Genomic DNA, 26,709 nt, shown 5'->3' with positions numbered 1-26,709 from the left:
AGGTGTTCAGTTTCTCTGGTTCACTTCTCGTGAGCAGCGCCGCAAAATCTTTTTTAATGGATAGGCAGGCTTCCCGGTGGGGTAAAATTTGGAATTCGGGTATTCTCAGAACCCATAGTCTGGGTGATGGAAACTCACTTACTTGTGATGTTAGATGACAAGGTGATGCCGGTCACTGCTCTAAGGATGGGGGAATGATGAGGCCAGAGCGTGTCCCTGGTGTCATGTGATAAGAGTGGGGCACCATTACACAAATCTCTGGGAAAACCCAGGGACGATTCAGACTCATTTCCAAACCCACCAAACAAGGGAGTCTTCAGCTTGCTTACAGATCAGTTTTAAGGATAGTGATTTTAATTCTGCCCTCTTGATTTATCTTAGAGAAGCAGAAGGGTGTTCTCTCCCAGGATAGATCTACCCAGAACCCAGCTGCCCTTGGAAGGAGTGATCTGAGTTCCCAACCCAGGTATGCTAACAATTCTGAATTATGAGAAAGCTTGGTGAATGTAGCAGCTTAAATCCTACTTCAGGCTAAATTTCTCTAAAACCTGCAGTATCTGGTTGGTTGGTTGGTTGGTTGGTTGGTTGTTCTTGTTTTTTTTTTTTTAATAAAATACTGCTACTCCTTACTGGTGATCTTTGTACTTCCATGACACACACATGAACATCAGGAAATAGGTTTCCATTGTGAGGGTGACAAAACAGGTCACCATCCTTGGAAATATTCAAAAGCTAGACATGGTCATGGGCAACCAGTTTGAGGACACCTTGCTTGTGACCTCTGAAGTCTGTGTCACCCTCAGCAGTTTTGTGGTTCTGTGAAATAATCAGAGGTCAAACCCACCACCTCCTCATGTACAGTTCAGCTTTCCTAATAGTTTTCTTATGGGCAGGCACATGAGGGAGTCTTCAGTTTGTCTCACTTCAGAAAAGTTCCTGGGTTTTAGATAGAACTATACAGTTTTTTACAAAGCTGTTCCCTAACCTCTATGTTGATGGTTAGGAACTCTCCCGTGTCTGGGAAAACTGGGCAGGATCATGTCCTGAGGATAAGAAAATGAAATCTGTTTTTCAGTGTCTTTTCTGCTGTAGACATGGAGCTGCTGTAGAACACATGGCACTGCTTAGTGCTCCCATTCTAGGAGTTATCACTTACACTACTTTTTTTGTAGAGTTGATCTGTAGGTGAAGGCTGCTTCCAGATACAGTGCTTCAAAGATGAATGCTAGAATCTAATTCTGGATCATGGTCAGGCATATGAATACTAAGCTGTTAAAAGCTCTGTCAAGACTTGAGGCATTTCTGAGTAGGTGCAGAAGGAGAATTTCACATGCCTGAAGTCTTAAGACCGAGCATGCTGCTGACACATTCAGGTATTCCCAAAGTTAGCACAGCAGAGGGGAGTGGCACCTTTGACTTTTGATGTCTAAATTGTATTAAAACTTCAATTTTAATAACCAAATCCTCATTTAGATCTCACCTAAAGGAGTGTTTCTGCTGGGAGTGCTCACTGGGAGGGTTTTGTGCCAAATTGCTTGTATTTTGCACTTGATGCAATGAACTGTGGTTTCAAACAAGGCACCTTCAAACAGAGGGAAGCTACGTTAATCCACGTTCATTCTGAGGAGGTTTAAAGCTCTCGTTGGCCAAAAGGGGAGCCTAAGAGGTGTCTGGGGGTCATCTCATTTCCCTGCTGCTGACAAAGCACAGCGTATGTGCTCAACCAGCTCTAATATATGTGTAGTCTAATTTTGCATCAGTGCATTCCTTAAGGAATAAACCTAATAAACTATAATTCAGAAAAATGAGGAAGATGATACTGACAAAAAAATTAAGACAGATTTTTCCATTAGAAGCTGAAGTTTTATTACAGGATAAGAGTACATAAAGCACATCTAAAATCGATGTGTTCAATGCACTTAATAAAGGTAATGTAATATTAAAGGTACGGTTTCTAAGTACAATATAACAACATTCATATTAGAATGAAAATTGGAGTATTTAAAAGACAACATTAAATCTCTTATTTTTACAGTCATATTTACAAAATGAATCAAAATACTTTTTTCGGGACCGAGGAAAATAACAAACTTGAATATAAGCAGGCTATCGTGAGTTGGAAAGGTCTATGGAAGGGAGAAGTGAAGTGACTGGGTAAAGATCATTAGCAAAGGTTTAGTACAATACCACATCCTCTTGATGGCTTACATTTTATTGTGGCTAGAAAAGGAATTTATACATACTGTACACATAACAGACAGCACATATTTACATGTACAGTATAATTGCATTAAACTTGTGTGTATTTACAGAAATTTGAGCATATCACTCAACGAGGTTTTTAAGTCTGTGTGCTTCATCTTCAATCTGATGTATATTTGTAATCAGCATTTGTTCTGGCGTTGGTATGTTGAACATTTAGTAAAGAGGGAGGATAAATGTTAACCAAATGGTTTTGCATAAATATATCAAACTCTTAAAACAACAGGGAGAATGTGTTCCTGGCATTACCTATAGGTTGGTACGTACAAATTTAAGAGTGAGTCCTTCTCTCTTTGAAAATATCAAAAGGTGACTTAAATCAAGAAGGGAAAACAAAATTGTCATGGCTTATATTTAAATAAGATTGTAGATTCAAGAGGTTTTTATAATTGTCCTGATAGTGTTTGCAGTTAAACATTCCACTTACGAAAATATACCCATGGTGCAGTAAAGTTTGTTTTTGTTTTTAGGTCAACAGTATGTTTGCTGTTTAAAAAAAATTATTTATATATATATATTCCTTGGATTGAGGGTATAAAAGCAGTGCATGGAAGCCAAGAACCATGGCTTTAAAATTCACTACCTTCTATTATCAAAAAGTGCAGTAAACAGAAACATTGTTATTAATAAATTGCTCAAAAATCTTTGCTAAAGATCTTATAAATTCAGTAATATTACAGAAAAATTCTAATAAATATTTAAAAGGTTAATTACCTCCTTAGTTAGATATTTGATATCCATCAGTTTTTAAGAATGAACATGAAAATATCTAGAATGAAAGGAACAGGGGGATAGGAATATTTTGAAGGGTATAAGACTATGTAAATTAAGGTATACATGAAAAAATAAAAACAAAACCCCCATACCTGACAAAACGTTGCAAATTCCACTTCTTAATTAACTTTAGTTGCTACTGACTGTCCTTGGATATGTATGCAGGATGTATAAAGCATATCCAGGGACTGAATTTAGCCATCCATCACGGCAGATTTACAGAACATTCCTATTTACAGTATCTGGAGTTAAGTGTGTAGGCATGGCCCAGTAACATCCGCAGTCTGGGCGTGTACAGATCCTATTTAAAGTGAGGAGGGAGGAAGGCACCCAGCAGAATAACATCTATAAACTTCCAATGTAACAACAGGATAGAATTCTCCCAACAAGCCAAATAGCTACCTCCCTTTCAGACAGACGGCATTTTGTAATTATTTTATACTGGCAGATTAGATGTTTTTCTTATTTTTAATACAATACAGGCAGACTGTTTTAGTAACCAAAAGATAACAAGCTGGACAGAACAATTTTAATAACATTAATAATTAATAATGTTAATAATGTAGAAAAAAATTCTACATTTGATATCAAGTATCTGTACCGGTGAAGTAATTTTCTCCTTATTAAATATACTATAGAATAATTTATATAATGACACTATGCATTTAAAGAGAAAACCATGTCCCAAATCTTGTACTCTGATACAGGTACTTGTTGGGCATATGTTGGTGTATATATATATATACACAAATATATATATTTATATATAGTTATACTCAGTGAAATTAACAAGACCCAAAGGTGGTATTGTCTAGGAATAAAAGGGGTTTGTTTGTTTTTGTTCACAAAAGTAACTTATCTAGCACCACACATCAGAAAAACACAAAAATAGCACACTCTAGTTCTAAACAGCTATGTCTAAAATAGATTATATAGTAAAACAGATATTATACAGCATAATGTGGTATTTGATAAACAGATAAATATTTGCACTGTGTAGGCTGTTTATAGTATAATTTTATCTATACAGAATGAAAGCAAAAAGTTAACTGTATAGAGGTGAGCAGAACAACATTAAGTATTATGACTCCAAAGCAGAGACAAAGTTAGAGTTGAAAGAATAGAGCAAGATAAAATGTTTACAGGCCATTACAAGTCCTTAAATTAGTAGTAAAATAAGGAATCAGTTGCTCAAGTTTAAGAAAGCAGTAAACAAGAGATTTGCATTTACATGCAGATGTCTAAAACTTGTATTTCTTTTAAATCTATGCACAAAAAGTCATTTGTTTTTATTGCTTGACATTCAGTTATGGCTAGAATATTTTTAACCTTTTTTTTTTTTTTGTACTTTGGAAACAAGAATATTGTTAAAGGTGCCATAAAAATGGACAACATTGAAAACAGTTTGCAAATAAACCACCTAACACTGCAGTTCTTTATACATTTTAAAAAGCCTTGTCTGGGGTTTGTCATATGTTAAATATATTTAATCTGGGAAAATACATTGTAGCTTGAAGCCTCCCATTGGCCCAAACATCCAATACAAAAACACATCTCCAGAAAAGGAGCAGGCAGACAATACAGTTACATATAAAGAAGCAGCCAGTTAATGTCCTAATACTTTAAATAGTGACCACTGTTCTGTACCTTGTTTCTAAATCAATGTAGAAATGAGGAACATTTTGGATTTAAAAAGGTGTACAGTACGTATGCCTTTTTGTGAAATAAAATTCACTGTATTGCTTATGAATTCTCTGCATTAGATATAGATAGCATTACAGATTGCAAGTTCCTGTAAAGTTTGTGCATCTACATTAAGACTTTGTGGGGTAATTCAGGGTAGTGTTTCTCAAACCGAAAGTCACAAGGGGTTGTTTGGATGATGCCCAAGTGTTTAGGTCACGATCCAAACACCCGGCCGGGCACACCCAGCTCGGTTCCTTGTCAAGTGCAGGCTCTCCAGCGCGGAGCACGTGCTCGTGCTGGCTACAGGAGCGCGCTGGGCAGGGAACTCGGGAGCTGCAGCTCAGCCCCACGGCCTGCAGGAGCTGCAAGAGCCGGCTGCGGGCTGCACTTCGCATTTGCAGCAGCCGGAGAGTTCCCAAGTACCTGCAGCAGCTTGGATCCTTCAGCTGGGAAATGCTACCAGTCATTCCAGCTGATTCACACTCCCTGCCCCAGGAAACCTAAGTCAATTCCAACACAGAGAGCCCTGTGCAGAAATATAGCTCATAGAGATTGTGCTTTCAGAAACCTTGAGAAACACTAACATAGGAACACAAGTATACATAGGACATGTGAACACTGAAAACATGCAGATGTTAACAAAGTGTGATGTCACACATCAAGTTGAACAACTTGATTGTGGAGTTCAGCTCAAAGAAATGATAAGGTTATGAGGGAAGACATACAAGTGAATATTGTGGCAGAAGTGAGCCTATGAGTATTGATCTGAAGCCTTTATCATGTTTTGTTTCTTATTTGGATAGCCTACTTATTGCTATAAAGTTATTGCTATATTCTACCAATGATAAAGGCAAAATAAAAAAAAGTACAAACAGCAACATTATAGATGGAAAAGGTAGAATACAGCTTCTGTTTAGATGTTAAAATTCTATTTACTACCTGAATAAAGTTCCAGAGAAAGACTGTATATTATGTTACGTATTTTTCTCCTCAAGTCCAGTGACTTAGCATTATGTAGCAAGCCATTATCACAGTACTAGAATTAAAGCACATACTGCAAGGTTTTAAAATAAATACTCATTTACATTTTAAAACTTTACTTTTTGCTGTTGTATTTGGTATCTGTATGCATCTGCCCTCATTTCCACCATATGATTAACTGACAGAAATATTTAAACAGAAAGAGGCTAATATTCAAATATATTAATGGATGTAACTTTAAAGGTGATAAATATTAGTATTAATAATTAAAAATAATTCTAATAGTTATGTTTCTCCAGCTAGGAAAAATAAAGATGTTCTGTGCAATCTGAATCAGCTAGCACAGGTAGAATTCCATACTCAAGAGAAAATTGCTTATTATGTTTGGATACTGTGTAGTAAGTGCTGTTTCTGGCATTTATATTAATGGATTTGTCTATATGGAGGAGTTTAGGAATGTCTAGGGAAAAAATACATGTTACTTGCACAGCTTACACTGTTTAACTTGTTTTGTTCATCAAGTACAGACTGGGGATTGTCTATGCCAATCCAAAAAAAGATACTGTAATGCTTGGATCATCCCACTACACAGTTGAAACATCTTATTGGTTGTCTGTTCTAAGAGTGTTTAATTGATGTGCAAGTGTGTAAAGAACAGGGTCTGCTGTCAATCAGCAGTAGGAATTCTCTCCTGCTGAAGATGCCAGAACACCAACTATCACACTTGCTAAGCACTAGTCTGCCTTGGGAAGCCATTCCAAGCTAAACTCAGCTGTCAGCTTGTGAAACTGTAAGTATGGTTTTCCTCTTTATTAATAAATAGGGAGGCTGGTAGCTGTATACCCGTGGGAAAAAAACCCCTCAAAAATACCAGAAAACTGGGGCTTTCTCCAAGCAGACACATTGGATGGAGAAATCAAATTCACTCTCTTTCCAATGTAACCAAGGTGTTGCAGTCTTGCTCATTTTATTCGTAGTTTACTTGCATTTTCAGAAGAATGTGAAGCCATAAAACAAAGCTAATTGGGACAGGCTTCAAGCATTCTATAGTTTGGCACTGGGAGACTTCTAAACATTGCTGGGTTTGGTGCCATTGTAAAATCACTTGGAATTGCTGTATTTGATGTACTAGTTATGAAAATTTATTCAGCCTCAATGTTTCTTTCCAGTTAGGTTTTGGCTTTACCATGGAACATCTGCAATAACGACAGACAACATTTGAAGTGTTGTTCTTGTATTCCTGCAGATGTGTGCTCTTTTCTGTGTGACTTGGCTGATGAGAACTAACCATGACCTTTTCATTCTTTCTGTATTCTCATGAACTGATTCATTTTCTTTGATAATAATTTAAATACTAAAAAGCCGCTTCCTATTGCAGAACACTGAATTTCAGCTGGAAAAGTTGTCCTATCATTATAAAAATGTTCAGAGGGTATTGAAATTAACTTCAGTCACTTATTTAGTGAGTCAGCATTTATTTTCTAAAATATAATTGCAAAATCTTTGCACGATTTGGAGTACTTCTGTTTTAATCACAATATGAACCAAAAAGCAGCTCTACTGCAAGAACGAGGAAGAGAATGAGGCACGCATAGAGCATTTAGTTAAAAAAAAAAATCCAGTTCTCTTGTGCCTGGGGGCAGGGGGAAGGGAAGAAATACTAGCATATTTTTTTAAAAAGTATTTTGTTCCACCAGCAGTACTGGCCACCCTGTTGAAAAGTTTTAGAAGATCCCTGAGCACATTAGTTTCTGACTTATAACCCCAGCTCCAAAATGATAGGGCTTCTCTTGTTGATAACGAGATGGATTGTCATTCACAGTTAAGTCAATCATAAGGTGCTTAATCTATTTACCCTTTTTTTCACCAATCAGCACAAAGAACTGTCAGAAAATAACTTTTATTTTTCTTTTTTAAATAATAAAAGGGCACAAAATTTAAACAATCAATATTTTGTGACAGTGGTTTAGGATTATTATCTGGCTGCCCCTCAACAACAGACAAGTGATTCAATCGACATTCCTTAGCAAAAAAAAAAAAAAAAAAAAAAAAAAAAGAACAAAAGGAAAGAAAAGAAAAAAGGCAAAAGAAAAAATCCTGTACAAATATGTATTTTTCCCTGAGGGATCAAGGTTACACCCGCAAGTGCTCTATGTACATATTGCACTGTAGAGGAATGAAGAACATGTGCAAAAAAAGCAACAATGATTGAAGCTTACTAATCAAACCTTTTAATCATGACTGCTATGTCATCTTGCATTTTGGAATGTCGGAACACAGCTATTCCTTTAATCTAAAATGTAAAAATAAAAAACAAGAAAGAAAAAGAAAAACGCACCTCTACTATGGCACATTCAATGAAATAAAAAGTTTTCCAAAGACAAATAGACAAATTCCATCAAGAAAATAATACAAAGTTCGTTCGTTTGTGGTTTTTTTTTGTTTTTTAGAAAAATTACATTACTTTCTTTCATTGTTTCACATTACAAAATCTTTTTTTTTAATGTTTACACAAATCACATTTTATTGCAGGAATATTTCAAGTGCCATCAAACATTTATAGAAGGGTTAAAAAAATAGAAGTCTCTCTAAAGTGGTCCAGACAAGGCTTTGTATAGAATAAATCTTTTTACCACCTTCTATTTTTGACTTAAGTATTTTGAATACATTTTCTTTATTCCATTGACACTTAACAGCCTAGAAGCAGCCACTCACGCATCCCACGCATACACTCATGTGTGCACACAATGGACTCTCTCACACACATACAGGTGCACATAGACAGATATCTTGGTATTCATACTAAGATAAGCTAATAAAGAACAACCAAACTTAAAAACAGCCTCCCTTTTCACCTAATTCCATACATCAAACAATGCTGGAGGTGATGACACATATTAGGGTGGTTCATATGACAGTATAGTCTAGTAGCTCTTCCTAAAAAGCCAGAAAACATTGGTAGGGATAGATGTAACTCCCAAGGAAAATAACTTTGCAGACTCTAAGGACTAGGTCATCCAAACTTAAAATATCATGTTCAGCTATCCTAGTGTTTTTATTTGTAGTGAACTGGGCAGATGATGAAAATATTCATGTCAATATCCACTGACCTCCAGTGGTTTTTAACTGGTTGATCATCTGATACCAGGCCACAGTCCCAGGGCTTTTGCAGAGGGCATTTCCTCTGCTGTGCTAGATTCTTACATGGCCATCTCCGATCAGCCACTCTGGTGTTATTCTGAGTCCCCTTGCATAAAAACCTCCTTGGCAACAGATGTCTCATCAGTGCGTCTGCTGTTTTTTCTCTCCATGAAGGGCAACCCAAAAATTACACTCTATTGCCAGGTGGCTGTCAACTGTGACCAGGAAAGCAGAGTTACTTGGGCTGTGTACGTTCAGCCTGATTTAACAAGGTCCCAGTACACATGAGCTCCCACAAACAAAAACAACAGTACTTTCTGGCCTGGAAGATCAGTCTCAGCTAAGGTCCTATTTGGAACCTTTTTATTGGTATGTATTTTATTAGTAAATGCTCCAAGACTCATATTGTCAATGATTTATGAATGCAAATATGCTAAACAGATTCCAAACAAAACCACTGGCATCTAGATACCTGGTAAAATACTAATATTCATCATGAAAAGGTAAGAACAGGACGTGACTGAAAACTAATCCCCATATTTTGCCTGGTAGTCTACATTGTCAGAAGTAGGAGGTGTATCTCACTTTCTGAAAAAGTAAGGTCTTACTTCACTATTCATTAGTTGACACTGAGATTAAGTTTAGTTGATCTTTACAGGACTAGCACCTAAGGCTGGTCACATTCAGAAAACATTTGTTAGTTTAAAGAGGTGCTTCAAAAATAGGAATACACATTAGAATGCAAGTACCATATCATGCCAGTTACTCCAATAAAGTAAACAATGATCCTAGGAAAAGTGTTACAGTGGGAGTGGAGAGAGCATGTGCTGGGCTGTGAGCCACCTCTTCAGGAGCAGGCAGGATGGAGCAGGAAAAAGACAGCTCAATGGACTTTTTCCAAAAGCCCTCTCCTGCCTCCATCCCAGTGCTCACAGCGCTGCAGGTGTTCCCCTCCCACGCGCCGTGGCACACTGCTCTGAGGAGGAATGTGATGCTCTGCTCTCGCCCTCCTTTCAAAACCTAGATGAGTGATAGCTGTAACCTTTCCTGATGTGCTAGACTGGAACATCTATAATAAGTGTCATAAATAAATGTTTCTATTTGACCCCAAAGGAAACATGTTCAAATCATAGAATAAACCTGTAGTTTGCTAATAAGAACCCGCTGATCTGAATTTCCTTTTAAAATACTTAGGTTTTGGTGTGCATCTATTGACTTGTTACTTCTCAGCAACTGTAACATATATAAGAGATTGTTTACCCTAGGAAGTTAGAGCAATAGGGCACATTCTGTCTCATTCTTTTTCATTTTTTGATGTTCCCAGCTTTTTCTTAGGTACTTCATCAAAACTCAATTTGTGATGGCCTATAGGGCATCCAGTTAATACATCTTCATCTCATCCAAACCCAATTATACACCTCTGGCTCAAACAGCCACAGTTTGTGATGTTGTTTATGTGAATCTGCTTCCTTCAGAACTACATTTACTGCCAGCTTTGCTCAGAGATAGAATTCTTCCTGAAGCGAATGGTAATTAATAACACTGCAAGATTCAGCTTATTGGTTGGTTATGCAACACAGGAATCAGAATTACAGAATGCAGGTTTCTCATATTAATGATTTCCAGGCTAGTACTGAGTACAAACTAATGTTTTTTAGCAACAGTGTGCCTTTCCTTTCTTGTCTGTCCCCATCTGATCAACTTTAAAGTGCATCTTTTTAAACAAGGAGAGAACAGACTTCTATGCTCAGCTCCCTGAAACTGAACTGCTGGCTGCTGGAACAACAGGGGTCAGTGTGTCTCACCTCACTGAAGTCAAACACAAACCTATGGATTTTGATAGGCTACACCTTGGCATTTGAAGGCATTGTTTACGATATGGAGTACAAAAGTATGTAATATTACATGTAAAAATTACTTTTCCACAAGCATGTCATACACACGTACTTTTACTGTAGATACAGAATTGAATAAATACTTTCAAACCTGGATTTATGGTGGGCAGGAATACACTATTTAATAGCCCAATTTTCAAAGATTCTGTGTTACTAATTTGTAAATGATCTGTAATTAATTAGTTCAACTCTGACATTGGAAATTCAGAAACTTTGAAAATGAGGCTTTTGACTTTGAAACATTCAGGTTTGAAAGACTTGAAAATAAAAGTACCTTTGAATTTAACTTCTGAAAAGATTATTTTAATGTAGAAAATTGTCATTATTTTCAACTCTTTAAAAAAATCTCTAACCATTTCAGGATATGACCAGCCTCTCTTTAAAAGTAACATGGAAAACAGCAGCATAAATACCTCCCAATGTACCAGTACCTGCCAAACCTTTTTCAGTTAAACTTGAATTTCTGGTGCACATGCAACACAACAATGAACACGCTAGCATTTAATTTAAAGAAAAAGGTGCAAAATGAAAGTGCCTTATCAATTCAACAAGAAAAGCTATACCAGTAACTACATTTTATATTAATTAAAACAATATATAAACAATATCTCTTTTGCTATATATAGTCTTCATGCCCATTTACCCTGTAATATATTATAATGCTATTGTTGCTATTGCTATGGACCCTTTTCATGCCGTTCTGTCTACTGGCAAACAGTGGTAGGTGAAAAAAAATCGTCCTTCATGAAACAATGAGCAAGTTGTGCAAACTGATGCTGAAATCTCTGCAATGCACACCAGTCGCTGATTACTAGGTGGACTCTGTTCTGACCAACAAATTGATTGTTCTGTCAAAAGTCTGGGCAGTGAACTACAGGAGAAAACAACCTTCTGACATTAGTACCCTCAGTCTGTGTAAACAGAGGTCAAAGATTGAGAAGTTGAGACAGAAAAAGGGTCCATATTTGTAGGCATAATGGAAATCATATGCATGAGAAAAACAAGTTCAACTTTGTTTCATTGTTTCCCATCCTTCGCCTGACCCCGACTGCCAAGAGATGTGCAGTGTGTTGGCTCCCTAGGTCTGTGCAGGGCCATATAAAGTGTCTTGGTTTTCTTTCTTTTTTTTTCCTTTTTTTTTTTTCTTTCTTTTGTTTTAATGTTTGTACTTCAGACATTCTAGAAGTGCTTAGGTGACAACGTTTACCCATCAATCTGCATTGCTGGCTCAAACTCTGAAGTGAACAACTCCTTGTAAAGTGGAGGAAAATGAAGTCGCACAATGTCTGGGTATATTGCTTTAAATGCCATAAGCTTTTCTGTATGTCGTCCACACAGTGCTCTTAAAGTAGACACTTTGCATATTAACTGTAAAAAAATGAACACAAGTCACATGGTCATACATGGAACCAGGCCTCCCAATCTTGCTGTAAGGATTAAAGCTCTCCCAAACCAAATTATTAACTTAACAAGGAAATTTCAGATGCACAGTCATAGGTATTTGCTGGAAGTATTTAAGTAACGGACACAAGATTATTTGTGAAATAATCTTTTTTAAGTTCTTAGGAAAATGTGGCATTAGGTTTCCTTGCTGGATTGAAAAACAAGTATTTCAGGGCTGAATCTTCACTCAAAAAATGATCCTCTTGGAAGAAGGCAATCCCAAATGCTTTTAAACCCATTCTGAATATTATGGAGGGAACTGGCAGTGCAATAGATTAGACTTATTTACCTTAATTCAAATTAAGGTCAAAAATATGTACTTTAAAAATATGAGGGTACTCCCTCAAGTTACTGAGTAAAGTATTTGTATCAAAGCATATGGAAGACTCTTTTTTCTGACAAAGGTATCCAAAGTGTACACTGAGAGAAAATTACATGAGCTAGGATTTGAAATTAAGAAAATCTGCAGAGCCCAGGTTGGACCATCCTGCTTCTATTGCAAGTAATTCTGTGATGCGAAACGAAGCATAAGCTCTGGCTGTGCAGAGGAAAAGGAGCCACCTCTGCAAGCTAAAAGTAAAGTGCCTATATTTCCCCAGTTCTTCAAATTTACTTGTAACATCACACCAGTTTCCCGTGTCTGAGTAATTACATGAAGATACGGTAGTGCCTCTTTTTCCTAGCCATTATTATTTGGAAGAACTGAGAAAAAAAGGCTGTGTAGAGAACTTCTTACAGAAGTCTGAAAAAGAAGTTTATTTTGTGTGTTGCATGTTATAACAACTTAACTATCATGCAGGCTGATACTCCACAAATACTAAGGCATGCATGTTGTAGCACTGAAATGGTACTCTGTGTGGCAGGAGTGCTGTGAGGAGAACTATCATAAAAACCTTCATCACTTTTCATCAAGTTTCACATACAAATACTCCCTTTCAGACCATTATCAACCTTGTTTCCTAGAACATCATCATTTCACCTCTTCTAGGTTTAAGTAACTAGGTTCAACCGAATAATCAGGGCAGTGTTCAGATGAAGCCACCCTTTCACAATCCTGTGACATGGCACAGGATTACTTACCTTTGTTAGAATTCCATCTTCTCGGTGGTTCTTCTGTAGGACGTGCTGAAGTGCTAGCTGGATCTTCTGTTGGAGTTTTTCAATTTTTACTTTCTCCTGAAGCCATGAGCGATCTGAATATAAATGGAGTTAAGACCTCTAGTAATGCACACATGGATCACAGCGCATCAGGAAGTACTAAGTCTGTTACACATTCCTTTTTCCTGTTTGCAACCTTCTTTCCAGTTGTGATATACTTTCATATAGAAAATGGGCTTCAAAATTAATAGGATTTGAAATATATTTATTACATGCACTTAAAGTTACTTTTATAAAACCCTTATTTAGGAGAATGCAATGCATCTGAGTAAGACCTATTATTCATTTGCTAAGAAAATCTGTAAAATGCAGGGTGTTAAATAAGGCCAGCAATGTTTTACTGGGAAACGAATAGATCATATAATGAACAACTAGTTGGAGAGGATCTTCTTGCTAGGATCTTACAGAACTTACAGATCTTACAGTGACTGACAGAAAAATCAGATGTAAAGATTCAGCTATTAAAAAAAAAAAGCAGCTGAACCTCCTGGCAGAAAAACAGCCACCACCTGGTGGTTAATTAGCTGCCACCTTCCTGGTGTGACAGAACTGCAGGGTTCTGTAGCTTGCTAAAACACAGGGCTAACACACTTCCTGCCTGGCCAACAGTATGAGAACATATTTATGATAGACTCAATAAACCCACTACTGCTAACAGAAGTTTCCATCACCGCTCCTAAGTCCACTATGCTGCAGTCTGAACTCACAGTTTCCTTCCTCAGGTGTCAGGCCAGGCACAAACTGACTTTCTGCCCCAGTACCTTTTTCCACCTGACCTAAGAAGCCTTTCCAGGACCTGAAGGACAATGTGCACACTCACCTGTGATTAATAACTTATTTTAGCCACAGGCATGGCAGACCCAGGCTGACTTTTGGGGTAACTTGGATGTCTTGAACCACAATTTTCAGTGTCTCCAGTCACACTAAAATGGCAATGCTGGAAATGTTATGTTGTGCTGCAGCTGCAAGCTCATACACATGGAAAGCTGACTGTTGGGAGTTCAGAACTGCCTGTCTCACCAGGATTGGCTCATGAGTCTCACTCAAATGCATTTAAGCCTTTGCAAAGAAGCTGAGTCCTCAATAAAGGGAAAATGTGGAAAATAAGGGCTTAGATTAGGATTTTCAATTTAACAAACTGGTTCCCAAATTCATAGTTTTAATGTGTTTATTAAAATAAAAAATTTGGTGAGGAGATACTCAAAAAGGTAGCGAGTTCCACAATGAGAGCTGTAACATTATCATTAAGAAGGTCTCAAAATAAAAACAACCCCTACCAAATAAATCTAGAGGAAATCTTCATCTCTTACCTGCTGACATTAAAACAAACGCAGAAAACAAAGCTATCTCATCTTCTGTCAGGTGCATAGAACATAAACTTTTTCCAAATTCAAACACAAAGCTAATGAAGTCTTCACAACCTGCCAGAAAGAAGGTAAACTCTTGTTACATTGTTTGAAACTTCATCAGTGCTATGGAGTTATTGATTTATTCTGATGGAGATGAGAAAGAGATGTAAAACACTTCATTGGGTGATCTTCTCCTTAAGGACTGTGAAGTGATGGCACTGAGATCTCACTCATCCTTGAGGGTATTACTCCACTCCCATAAGTTCCCAGCTCCCACATCCTGGCAGCCAAGATTCTGAAAGTTTTGCACACTGTATCTTTTCTACATTGGGTTCTCATGGGGTAAATATGAATAAATCTCAAGTAATTTATTTTCAAACTCAAAATTGCTCTTTGTTTCTGTTCTAAATGGAACTTTGCCATGTCAGTGGACTGAAGAAGTTTTGATTTTAAGATTATTGAGCACACAGAGTGAGGGAAGAGAGAGGCACACAAGGGACATGCAGGAAGCAAAGGGAGAAGCCAAGGTCTGACTGAATATAGTTCATGCAGAAGAGGAACTCTGTCTCCTTGCATCCATTCTCTTGCTCACACAGGTGTTATTCAGGTTACTGCTGCTGTCACACATGCAGGTACAGTCTGAAGTGAGCCCTGCTCTGAAGAGCATCACAACCTCAGAGAAGAGGATTTTCCACAGCCTCTCCAGCCTAAACTTCTGGATACAGCTGGTAACAGATCCAAGTTGTATTTCCTTAGAACCCAGAACTATTTGTGCTCTGACCTTGTACCTTGAGAGGTACCTTGTTTTAGAAAGGCAGAGAATACTTCAGTAATTGTCCAGCATTCTCCACTTATGTATTTTTATTGCCTCCAAAGTGGCTTACAGCCCAAACCTACACCCAGTGAATAGATCCTTTTAAAATCAGCAAAAACACATGGGGAAAAAAAATCAAAATTCTATGTAGTTTAATTTTAAAAAATTATTAACAGTATTTTACCAGCAAATAACCGGACTTGGCAGATTTTAAAACACCATTAATGTCTTCGAAGCAGTAACATCAATATATCCTAAATTAGCTTAAAATCTGCTGCCTTTTACAACAGGATATATGAAATGTTATATTAGATATGGGCTTCTCAACAAGTGAGTCCAAACAGCTCTACTCTAATCAAAATGCTGAACTTCAGCACCAACATCCTTTACTGCACAGAGTTAAGCTGTTTTACCTCCTGAAATCAGCTTGGCCTCAAATGGAGCCAGCATGGCAGCTTACAAAACAGCAGCCTGAGCTCCACAACTCTTTTATTTGAATACTATAGACTGATTTTTCAAAGCAGCTGTTTTCCCTTGCTTTCCCACCTTATTATTTTTATTCTGTTTTGTTTTGGTTTTTTTTGTTTGTTTTTTTTTTTTTTTTTTTTTTGTTTTGTTTTGTTTTGTTTTGTTTTGTTAAAGACACAACAGTTCACATTTCCTTACCTAAGGACTTGAAAACCTCTGGGCTAGCATACTTGCCATCAAAGTAGACTGTGTTGTTCTGGGAGTCAAAGGCACGGCACATTCTGATGAACACAACCTCTAAAGACCCTAAAACAGAAACAACGGATGTTTGACTAAGGAAGGGAGAGCCTTCAGTTGCAAAGAGCAAGTGAGGATTTAAAAACAATGCTCTGCATTCATTGTCAGTTTAGTAGAGCAGTAAGTTGCTGTGGTATAACAGAGCATAGTTTGGTTTGCTGGTAGAATTACAAGAATTCCCATAAACCCCTTTAGAAGTTTTTGCTACAGCAACTTAGTTAATGCTAATAAACTCCAGTGATTTTTTTAGAGTAATGAAGTCTCTGAAGCCAAAGCAGCTCATTTACAGATATGTTCACCAAGTCTTAACAATTTGGCTCAGTATTTGTAACCTGAATTACTCCTACAGTATCTTGCATAGAACAATTTGGATTTTTACCTTGAAATTTTCACTATTACCAATTAAAAAAAAAAAATCCATTTTTTTACATCTTAACACACTCACTCCTCCCTTTATCCATAAAGAAAATTTAATAGACTTGAACTCCTTTTCCCCAGAATAACTAAGATGATATTACTTCAAAGACAGAAAATCTGCAAGGTTTTCCATTATTTAATTTTAAATGATCATTGTACTGAATATGAATATATGTGTATGCAACCACCGTATGTAACATGTAACACCTTTCTCAGACAAAATTAATAGAAGCAGACCTTAAAGCTGACCCACATACCTGCTTTTAAAAGCACAATTTGATCATTTTGACACAGTTCCATAAAGCCATCAATGCGTTTGGCAAATTCCACTACATACTGTATAGCTTCTGTTATTTTGACTGCGCACAACTGCCACATTACCTCCCTTTGCTGTTTGAGAGAGAAGAGAAATTCCAAAATTACTAACCAAGCTTTGGAAAGCTCACTGTCAGAAAGCAAAACGGAGCTAAAGAAAACCAAACAACAAAATGGAGTTCTTTCCAACACTCCTGGCTACAGTCTGCTTACAAGACACGGGGAATTGACCTCAAAACCAGAGCCTCATGTGGATGAGTGACAATGCAACCATGGAAGACTTCTTCAGTCATATCAGAAGAGATCCAGCTTGGAGTACTTTTATCGTAAGCCAAAAATGTCAAAGTGTAATGATTTTGGTCATTTCAGTGGGAACTTTATTCACTGTATGAAAATAAAATGCCAATTTACCCCAGAAAGGCATCATATAATCATATTTTTCCTATGTCCTTCTCTATTTTGTACTGAATGCAAATTATCAACCTAGCTCATCTTCAAAAGCATACATACAAAGATGTCCATATATGAAGATCATCTTGACAATAACACAAAGGAGGCGTGCAAGTAGTGAGTTTTTCCAGTGTTGATAATAATGCAGAATGAAATCACCTAAAGTAGAAAAAATTATACTCTGAAAGGTTAAATATTTTTCAGCGGAAATGAAAAATATGTTCAAAGAACAGTGTGCTTCAGCAGTGCTTCCCAAGGCCATTTTCCAAAAGTAGCCAATTGGTAGCAGCTTGCGGATGGAAGGCATGTTGGGAATAACATTGATTAGATCTTACAATACCCTGGTGGCACAGCAGCACTGTGCTGCTGCTCCACAGGTAAAACCCAAACACTGAGGGACAACTGGAGCATGAATCAGGATTACAGTGACCCCAGAAGGCTGGAAATCTGATGAAGCTCTGTGTTTATAAACTCAAACAGAAACACAGCATGTAACATCACAAACTTGGTGGCTTTAGCTTTGGTTGTTGTTGATCCAGGATGTTACAATTTACGAGAAAAAAATAACATGCCAATTAGGATTGAAAAAATTCTCATTATTTCCTATCCTTCTTTATCACAGACAGATTTTAGGAGAATGTCTTTGCCTTTTCCTATACCTGTAAAATGCAAATTATATTCTGACCATCTGGCTGCTTCTGATTCTAGTGTATTATTTTTTTTAAAACACACAGAAATACACATTCCTGATAGTAAGGAGAAAGCAGTGAAAAAGTGAATTTTGCAGTGTGTTATGGAAATACCATGCTATAAAGAAACCATGCCGTATCTTGGCATGCTTTTATACCTTGTTCTGATAGTTCTCAATTTCTTCCTGCAGAAAAGTTTGCCATGTTATCTGCTGTAACTCCTCTCTCAAGTACTGGCAAGTTTCCATGTGTGACTTGGAAATATTCTGTGCAAGATGTTCTAAAAGAAAGAGCAGAAAGCGACACGTTAGAAATGCAAAGCTAAACCTTCAGACACGAGAAAAGCTCGTATATTTCAGCTGCAACACGGGGAGGGGAGAGGGAGAGCTGAGAGAAAACCGCTTTGGTTTGAGTTTCCTGGGAGCGGCCTTCGGGAGCGCAGCCATTTAACGCCCATTTACCGCGGCCGCGCCCGCAGCCGCCGGCAGAGGGCGCCGGTGACCCAGAGTTGGGGACCAGCGGCAAGGCGGCGACAGCCGCGCCCCGGGCCGGGCTCCCCATGGCTGCAGCCGCAGGAAACTGGGCGAAGAAGCGGGGCGACGGACCCCTCGAGCGAGGGCACACAGCTGCCCCGGGACAAGGCCGCGCTGAGCGCAGGACACTGTCAGGGACAGCACAGAACAGCACTGCCAGCCAGGCACAGCCGCCAGTGCCAACGCTTTCCAGCAGGGCACTACAGCTACCACCTGTCTAGCGTTCTCTCAAGCAGGACTCTGCTTCCACGAGGCCGCCTGGGAGGGAAAAGTGTCTTTTTCTTTCTCCTATTGTAATATAATTTTAAAAATATCAGGAATATACATCTGTTAGATAATCCAGATGATTAAGATAACATACTAAAAAATCCCTAACACTAGGGGTTGTTTTCCTTCAGCTTTAGAGTAGTCATCTAGTTTACTGCATATGATTTAAAATTTCCATACAATGTTTTAATTCCAAATAAAATTATTTTCTGCTGCTATACTTGATTAAAAGATGCATAAGACAGATTTATAGTTATTAATAAAATCTGTTTGCATAAGTATCTAGGAACACTTTCAAAGGCCTGAATAGAATTTACATCCCCAAGTTCTACTTTTATTTAACCACCTTTTTCCTACCCTAACCATTCAGGTGGGCATGTTCTCCTATTTTAGCATGTGACAAGTAGAGGCCTGGGGACTTGGCTCACACAATTCTGCTTTGTTTGGCCACTGAAAATGAAGGCTCAAACCAAAAAGGAATGGTGGTCACTACAACATGGAGATATTCTGAGGGACTGCAGTACTGGGTCTTCTGTGAAACTGGCTTTGTTTGGTAATGATCAAACCCAGCTCTTCAGAAATGGAACTGCTGGACCAATGTCTGTCAGTAGTTTGATTAAGATATTACCTGAAAAGTCCTTAACATATAGATGAAATAAAAGCAGATTATATGTGCCGCCTGGGCAATCAGTAAGGTAGAACACAACATAATTTATACTTTGTCACCATAGCTTTGATGTATTTCAGAACTTTTTTTTTTTGTTTAACAAGCGTGTAGTTAAAACACTTGTTCTCGGTAGCAGCAGCTGACAGCACGATCCTGGTGCCCTTGGCAGGATGCAGGAGGTGAAATATTCCCATGTTATTCACAAACCTCCACCTCACTTCGGGACTGTACACACCTAAATATTTTCATTGAACAGCCACACCTTTCTAAATTGAAACCTTCGTCTGGCAGACAAACATTCTTCAAACATTGTTCAGTAATGTTAATGCTGGGCACCCAAATCATGCTGTGCAGAGTTTAAATGAAGCACTATGTAAATAAAGGTAAGCAACAGGACAAACTTCATTAGGCCAGTGTTCCAAGCTCAACACTGGGCCTACAAAGGAAAAACCCTATTTTTTTTTTTCCCTGCGAGTTTAATGTAGCTCTTTTTTAATACCTTCTATGAGAAAAGTGGCAATCATTTCACTGAGACAAAGCTGGTAGTGTTGCCTTTGTCCTGACATTCTCTTTTCCTTTTTACCTATCTGAAATTATTTGAACTGATGCCAGACAGAATATTTTGGCTGTCAGGACAAATTGTAGAGAACAGCATTCTGCAACATAACGACTTTAAAAAGCAAGCTTCTTGTGACTTCCTCTCTGCAAAATTTCTCAAAAGAATATAAAATAAACCACACAAAATTTTAATGTGGAATACCTGATTTTTGAACTGTTTTTCGGTTTTCATAATAAAATAATTAGAAAAAAATGTTGCTTCAGCAAGTTTTAAGAATACATTTTAAATGCCTGGCTGCTTACATAAGTAATGGAATCATGAAACCACTTCTTTAATGTCCTGTTCCACTTTGTTTATAACCAGTTCACACAGCACACTCTAAACTCCAGTTTCAGCTGTTGACAAGTCATACTTGTGGAACTCAGGACTAGTGTAATCATTAAGGGAAAAGTTTAAAGTAAAATGTGCTAATTAATGCAGTTATTATAAGACTTAGAGAAATTATCAAAACTTGCTACAGTCAAAAATGTCCTTCAGTATCTGTGGCTAGATCCTCTTCTGTAAGTCACAAGAACTGCCCTAAGATTAGCCCAGTGCTTTTCTCAGGTAAAGAGCAGAAGGAAATCAGCATCATCACTTTTTGTTAGGAGTAACAGTATTGACGTAATGAAAAATGAGATAAATGGTTTAAAAATTATCTGCAAATAAAGAAATGCCCAGTCTGTTTTCTCAACACTAAAAATTAGCTTCTTAATTCCAAGAGTTCTATTGCAAAGACTGAAAGCAAAAGCAACACTGATCAACCCAGTCCCCTGGGAGCTTTAGTCCAGAGCAGCAAGGAGTTCCCCGTGTGCCCTGAGATCAGGGTATCTACTGTGCACTTCACACAAGAATGCCCATCCATGCCCACGGCTCTACTGAAGCAGCATTCTCACTATCACCTGGCTACATGTGCCACTTTAATCCAAAGGGTACTGTTAAGACAATTACAATGGAAGCTTTTCTCTCTCATTACCTAATTCTGCCATGGACACAGTTGGAGAGGTCTCCCCATTTGTAAAAGAACAATAAGGGAAGAAGCCCGATGCTGGTGTGTAGTCACATATTGGTTCTGGTTTGATTCCATTAATATCAAGACCCGACTGATCTGGAGAAGGCTGTATGTCTAAGTAGAAGCTGCTAACTGCAGAGTCTGCTTTGCTACCTTCAGGGGTATGCCCATCAATGTAATTACTGAGGTCATCATGTAGCTCTGTTAACCCATTGGTGGTGATATTGTATGTTGGTGTGAGTGGTTCTGCCTCTCCTGGCTGCTGCTGGTGATCCCGCTGCTGCTGCTGCATTCGGTGTTTCTGCACCTCGGCGTACAGGCTGTCCCTCTGCTTTTTTGACATTCGACCAAACTTTACAGCTGAAATACAGACACACAAAAGATTACATCTCTACACATCCACCACCGCCTTTTCATCGTGAGTCTTTCAACATTATAGGAAAGGATACAGAACAAACCCCAAACCTGCAGGATGGGCAGACCTAAGAACCAGTTCTCAGTTACAGCTACACAGCTGCAGCACCTACTTTTTAACAGACTGTCTTGACATGCCACTGAAATGGACCATCAGAAGTCACTGGTTTAGCTTAATTCATTGACTTTCCACTTCTGTACTGGAAAGATTTTCTCTTGTATGTCTGCTGAGGATGACCGATGCATCTCTTCAGCATTCAAACCCTACCTAGGAAAGTAGAAGCTAAACCAGAACACACTGGCCTGAGACAACTGTGCAGTTCCAACCAGCTGTACATTCATGCTGTGGAGTTCAATGTGGGGTTTGTCTCAGTGTATCAACAGCAAGCTTTACTGAGACTGGGACTAAAGTACGTGAGAAGAACCACCCAGCCTGCCCTCAGCGCCTCTGTGGCAGGCAAAAAGGTTAAGTAGATGAGTAATTGTTAAACCAGTGTGAGTGTGCGCACAAGTGCATGTGTGTGTCTCCACAACATAACTACAACTTTGGGGAGCATTAGCTGTAAGACAGCAGCAACTGGGTTATAGCTCCAGGGAATTCCCAAGGATGCAGCATGGGATTTCAAAGATCTGTAACAGCTCTAAAAGCTTCATCCTTTAGAAAGGCGACTACTGCCTTCTGCTTTTCTACAGGAAAGCAAACATGTTGGAGGAACTAGTCATTACATGATCAACTGTTTCAGGTTTTTAATCTCATGGCCAATAAAAAAAAATAAAGACAATGTAATTCAAGAAGTAAATGTAATCTGGGAACAATCTCCTTGATCAGGCCTCATGTACCTAGAGTAATGTGTATGTATTTGTAGAACATGCAGTGCTGCTGTCACTGTGGCAGGGGAAAAGACTGAGTCAGATCTTCAAATGGGTAAGTGGTGGCAGCTCCATTCCATCTGTGGGGGAGGCGTGCAAGTCTCAGCTGCAAAGCCAGTTCTGACTGAATTACATAAGCAACTGTTTGGCAGAGGAAGGCTTTCATCAGTACTCGGGCTGCAATTTTGAGCTTAATATTTAACAGCACTGGAACATCTTTTCTTCAGAATTCTATCTTTGAAAAAAACACTGCATTATTTTTTTCTTTGCATTTTTTTCCATTATTTATTATACACATATTTAACTTCAGTTGCTACTGGGAAGCAGCTCTGATTTGTACCCATGCACCAGGCAGTACCACTTGCAACTACAGGAGGTCACTTAATTTGGAATGAATATATAGAGGAAGTATTAACATGAGACTAAAAAACAGCATCTTCAAGGAATGACCAGAGACCCAGAGACGAAGCTCTTAGCTGGGAACCATAATAGGCAAGTAGGAAAAAAGATAAATCCAAGAACTTTGTACATGCCCTGATTTATATATATTTATATATATTTAAGTATATAGCAGCATCTAAAAACATACAGCATATAACAGAAAAATATGAAGCAACATCTGAAACTCATGTGATGATCTCAGCTATCAGCCCAATGCACAACTGGCATATAAATGCTATGGTTTTTGGTTGACCATCCATCACAGCACACGTTGTGTTAGTTTTTGGCAGCCAGGCCCCGAGCTAGCAGCGCTTACCATCCCGAGACATCCCCACGGCAAGGCATTTCTGTAGGCGACAGTGCTGGCAGCGGTTCCGGCTGGTCCGGTCGATCAGACAGTTCTTCTGCCGAGGACACGAGTATGTGGCATTGCTCTGCTGACTCCTCCTGAAAAAGCCCTGCCATGCCATGGCAAAACACAAGTCAAGGAGCTGTTAACTGATGGAGCAAATAAAGACTCAGAAAGGTAGTGTACTTAGCAGAAAAGAAGTTCAAGTGCTCTACAGTCAACTAAAGGAAGTTAAGACTAAAGGTTTTGTTGTTTATTTTCCTCTCCTAGAAATAAACAAGAAACAGTTCATTAAAAAAGCATTGTAACACATAAAGGAATTACACATTTTATTCACTGATTTTACAGATCCCATATTACATATGGTACACCAGCTCTTTCCAATGAGATAAAACTAATTATAGACCTTGATTTCCTATCTTTCCTGGGTTGGCATAGTTCTCCAAAATAGGGAGGACTGAACAGCTACCACCCTGTTCTGCTCTCTGGAGTGACAGTGGCAGGCTCTGATGTTCAGCCTCACCAGTGTGTGTATGTGTTTAAAAATAAACAGCACGATGCTGAACAGTTTCTCCTACAAAGAAAAATTTCTTATTACATTTTTTACAGACTCACAGAATCATTAAGATTGGAAAAGACCTCTAAGATCATCAAGTGCAAACATTATCCCAGCGCCACTGTGTTAACCACTAAACCCCAAGTGCCACATCCACATACATTTCTAAGCACTTCCAGGGACTGTGATTCCACCACTTCCATGGACAGCCTAATCCAATGCCTGCCCACCCTTTCAGTGAAGATCTTTTTCCTAACACCCAACTGAAACTTGTCACAACTGTCATAACACGAGGCCATTTCCTTTTGTCCTGTTCCTGACTCCATGGGAGAAGAGCCTGACTGCCACCTGGCTCCACCTTCCTACCAGGGAGTTGTAGAAAACAAGAAGGTCACACCTGAGCCTCCTCTTCTCCAGATTAAATAACCTCAACACCTTCAACTGCTTCTTATCAGACTTAAAACCAGTGCTTGTGCAGACGTGTGCTCCAGACCCTTGCCCTGCTCTGCTGCCCCTCTCTGGACACACTCCAGCCCCTCTGTGTTGCTTGTCATGAAGGGCCCAAAACTAGACACAGCACCTGAGGTGCCTCACTAGTGCCCAGGACAGAGGGATGGTCACTGCACTGGTGCTGCTGGCACCTATTGCTGCTATTGTGTGAGTTAGTTTGATACTGACAGCCCAGGTTTTGTTCAACTCTGTGCAGGATTTGGACTCTTAAGGAGGGGAAAAGCTAAAACACGTTTTATGTATGATTTCTTTCCTGAGTAACCCCATCTCCAAAGAAAGCTGGAGCTAGGAGATTACGCACAGCAACAACTTCATTGTCTGCTCCAGAGAGGTGCATGTCATAAACCACTCTGCAGCTGTTTGCTTTGAAGTCCGTTTCATGCTTTTGCCACAGACTGCCCAAACACAAGCTGCTGTGTGTGTAATACCTACTTCACAAGGATTCTGCATAGATGTAGTCATTCTAAAGAGGCATTTGAGAGCAGTGAGCACACTATTTTAGTTTTACATAATGGATTAATTAACAGTGCTGCAAAGAAAATAGCTCCTTGGAAAGGCTGGGCACCTTTTAATTAAAGCTGGACTTTTACCAATTTGTTATTTACTCAAAGATTTCATGCTGGAGTCCCCCAGCACATGCACAGATACTTGGTGAAGCAAACAAAGGAAGGACTTCTGCATGACAAGTCTCATGTAGCTCCATACAAACTGCAGACAGAAACATGGCAAAACACTGAGACAAAGCCCCTGCTCAATCTTAGCAGAAAGGCACCAGTCTTGGTTGATTACACTCGTTTTATTAAAGCTTTACTAGGGAAACATAGAATATTAAAAAACAAACAAACAAACAAACAAACCTGAAGATGCTGTCTTTAATCCTGTTTTCCTGTACATAATTTCTTATCCTTTCTTCCTGGTCTTTGTTTCTATATGACTGAACTTTAAACCACTTTTTTCACGTTTGTCAACAGGTGATTGTCACTGAGACTGAAAGTATTGCACATATTGACTTCCAATTGAATGCATTTCACCCTATAATAATAATTCAGCCTGCAATACCATGGAAATGTCTACCATTCCTACATCACAACTATCCCTCTAGAGAAACCAACTCTTGGGTAAGTAGATAGATTCATTTCCAGTTCTGGGAGCACTGTCAGTGGAGCCTGTCACTCTAGTGTTCACCACTAAACTCCAAGTGCAATGCCATTCACCAGAAAAACAGGATTAGGGATTGAGCTGACCAGTGAGTGCTCAAGGTTCCGCATCAGTCCCTGAAAATTTCAGTTCTCCAAATACTTTTCTAGTTACACTGAATGACACGCTCACACATGACCTGCATGAAACCCTCTGCCACCACTGAGATTCTACAAGTCAGCCTAAACAATATGTGAAACCAACATGTCCCAATAACCTCAAGGATCCATATGTTTTCCTTTAGCTGAGATATTATATATATATACACACTCACACGCTGATTCTAAATTGCCACTTCGGCATATTTTATTAAGAATGGCCTTGTCAAGCTGAGGATTATTTTTAGTATTATAATGGAGAAAATACTGGCCTTTTTCCTTTTCCAGATTTTCCCTAGAGACACAGCTGCTCAATACATTTTAGTGTACAATATATCAGCTAAGTTACAGCTTGAAGCCAAATTTCCAGTAGAGCAAAAATGCCTGCATCCAGGCCCTTAAAAGCACTTACACTTGACAAACCAGAGATACAGTAGAGTGCATTTAAAAAGAAACCCAAGAAAACATCAGCAGTAGGTAAAAGAAGAAACCTTGGCACAAACGTTAAAAACTAATGTAAACTTGTCCAGAGCTCAGAAACACAGGTATCTGAGACTTGGGAGTGAATTGACAATGAAGGTCAAGTGAGGATTTTTTGTTCTACGGTGCTGTCATTTACTTGTGAGTTTTGTAAGCTTTTGGTGGTCCTTGGGCTTTCACATCACTATAAGACACATGGGGAAGCCTCAATTATAGGAGCCTTCTGTAAGTATCTACAGTTTATTTCTAGGCTTTTTCTCTCCTTTATTAAAAGGAGAACACTATTCTGTTGTTCTATTCCCACTCTTTTGCCAGAGGCACGGAGCTGGCTATAATTTTTCCACCAGGAAGGAGGAGGTGGATGTATCCTTGGTACACGTGTATACGTTCAAGCCTTATGCAAGCCAGCCCAGGCCACATGCTTTCTATTGCACACATGTTTACAAGCATTATTTCATGTGACTTAATGGGCCAAGGCAGAGCCACCCCTCCTGATCAAGCACAAAGTTGGAGCTGCACTGAAGCAGCCCCAGTGTTGGAGCACTCTGGCCCATGGCACTCTTGGCCCCTCCTGATGT

The 26,709-nt window shown here is 38.7% G+C and overlaps 1 protein-coding gene and 1 long non-coding RNA gene across 10 annotated transcripts in view; one reads left to right on the top strand and one right to left on the bottom strand.

The window, feature by feature from the left end:
* The window catches only part of LOC110483953 (uncharacterized), a 28,151-nt gene that overhangs the window by 504 nt on the left and 938 nt on the right, over positions 1-26,709 (top strand). The window contains exon 2 of the long non-coding RNA XR_014957485.1: positions 382-25,474. This is a non-coding gene — a long non-coding RNA (uncharacterized LOC110483953). The remainder of the gene's footprint in view (positions 1-381; positions 25,475-26,709) is intronic.
* RORA (RAR related orphan receptor A) overlaps positions 1,842-26,709 on the bottom strand; it is a 387,644-nt gene continuing 362,776 nt past the window's right edge. For 8 of the 9 annotated variants that reach the window (XM_085588186.1, XM_021554229.4, XM_085588185.1 and 5 more), the window contains 8 exons: positions 23,258-23,399; positions 21,181-21,576; positions 18,298-18,419; positions 16,943-17,075; positions 16,170-16,277; positions 14,651-14,761; positions 13,263-13,375; positions 1,842-12,107 (listed from right to left, as the gene is read on the bottom strand). In XM_085588186.1, coding sequence (XP_085444312.1) covers positions 11,943-12,107; positions 13,263-13,375; positions 14,651-14,761; positions 16,170-16,277; positions 16,943-17,075; positions 18,298-18,419; positions 21,181-21,576; positions 23,258-23,399 — 1,290 coding nt within the window. In that variant the 3' untranslated portion in view covers positions 1,842-11,942. The remainder of the gene's footprint in view (positions 12,108-13,262; positions 13,376-14,650; positions 14,762-16,169; positions 16,278-16,942; positions 17,076-18,297; positions 18,420-21,180; positions 21,577-23,257; positions 23,400-26,709) is intronic. The other variant, XM_085588188.1, reaches the window with a different exon arrangement.

This window comes from Lonchura striata, chromosome 10 (assembly GCF_050655825.1).
Source record: "Lonchura striata isolate lonStrDom1 chromosome 10, ASM5065582v1, whole genome shotgun sequence".
Taxonomy (NCBI): domain Eukaryota; kingdom Metazoa; phylum Chordata; class Aves; order Passeriformes; family Estrildidae; genus Lonchura; species Lonchura striata.
This window is presented reverse-complemented; position numbering and strand designations above follow the sequence as displayed.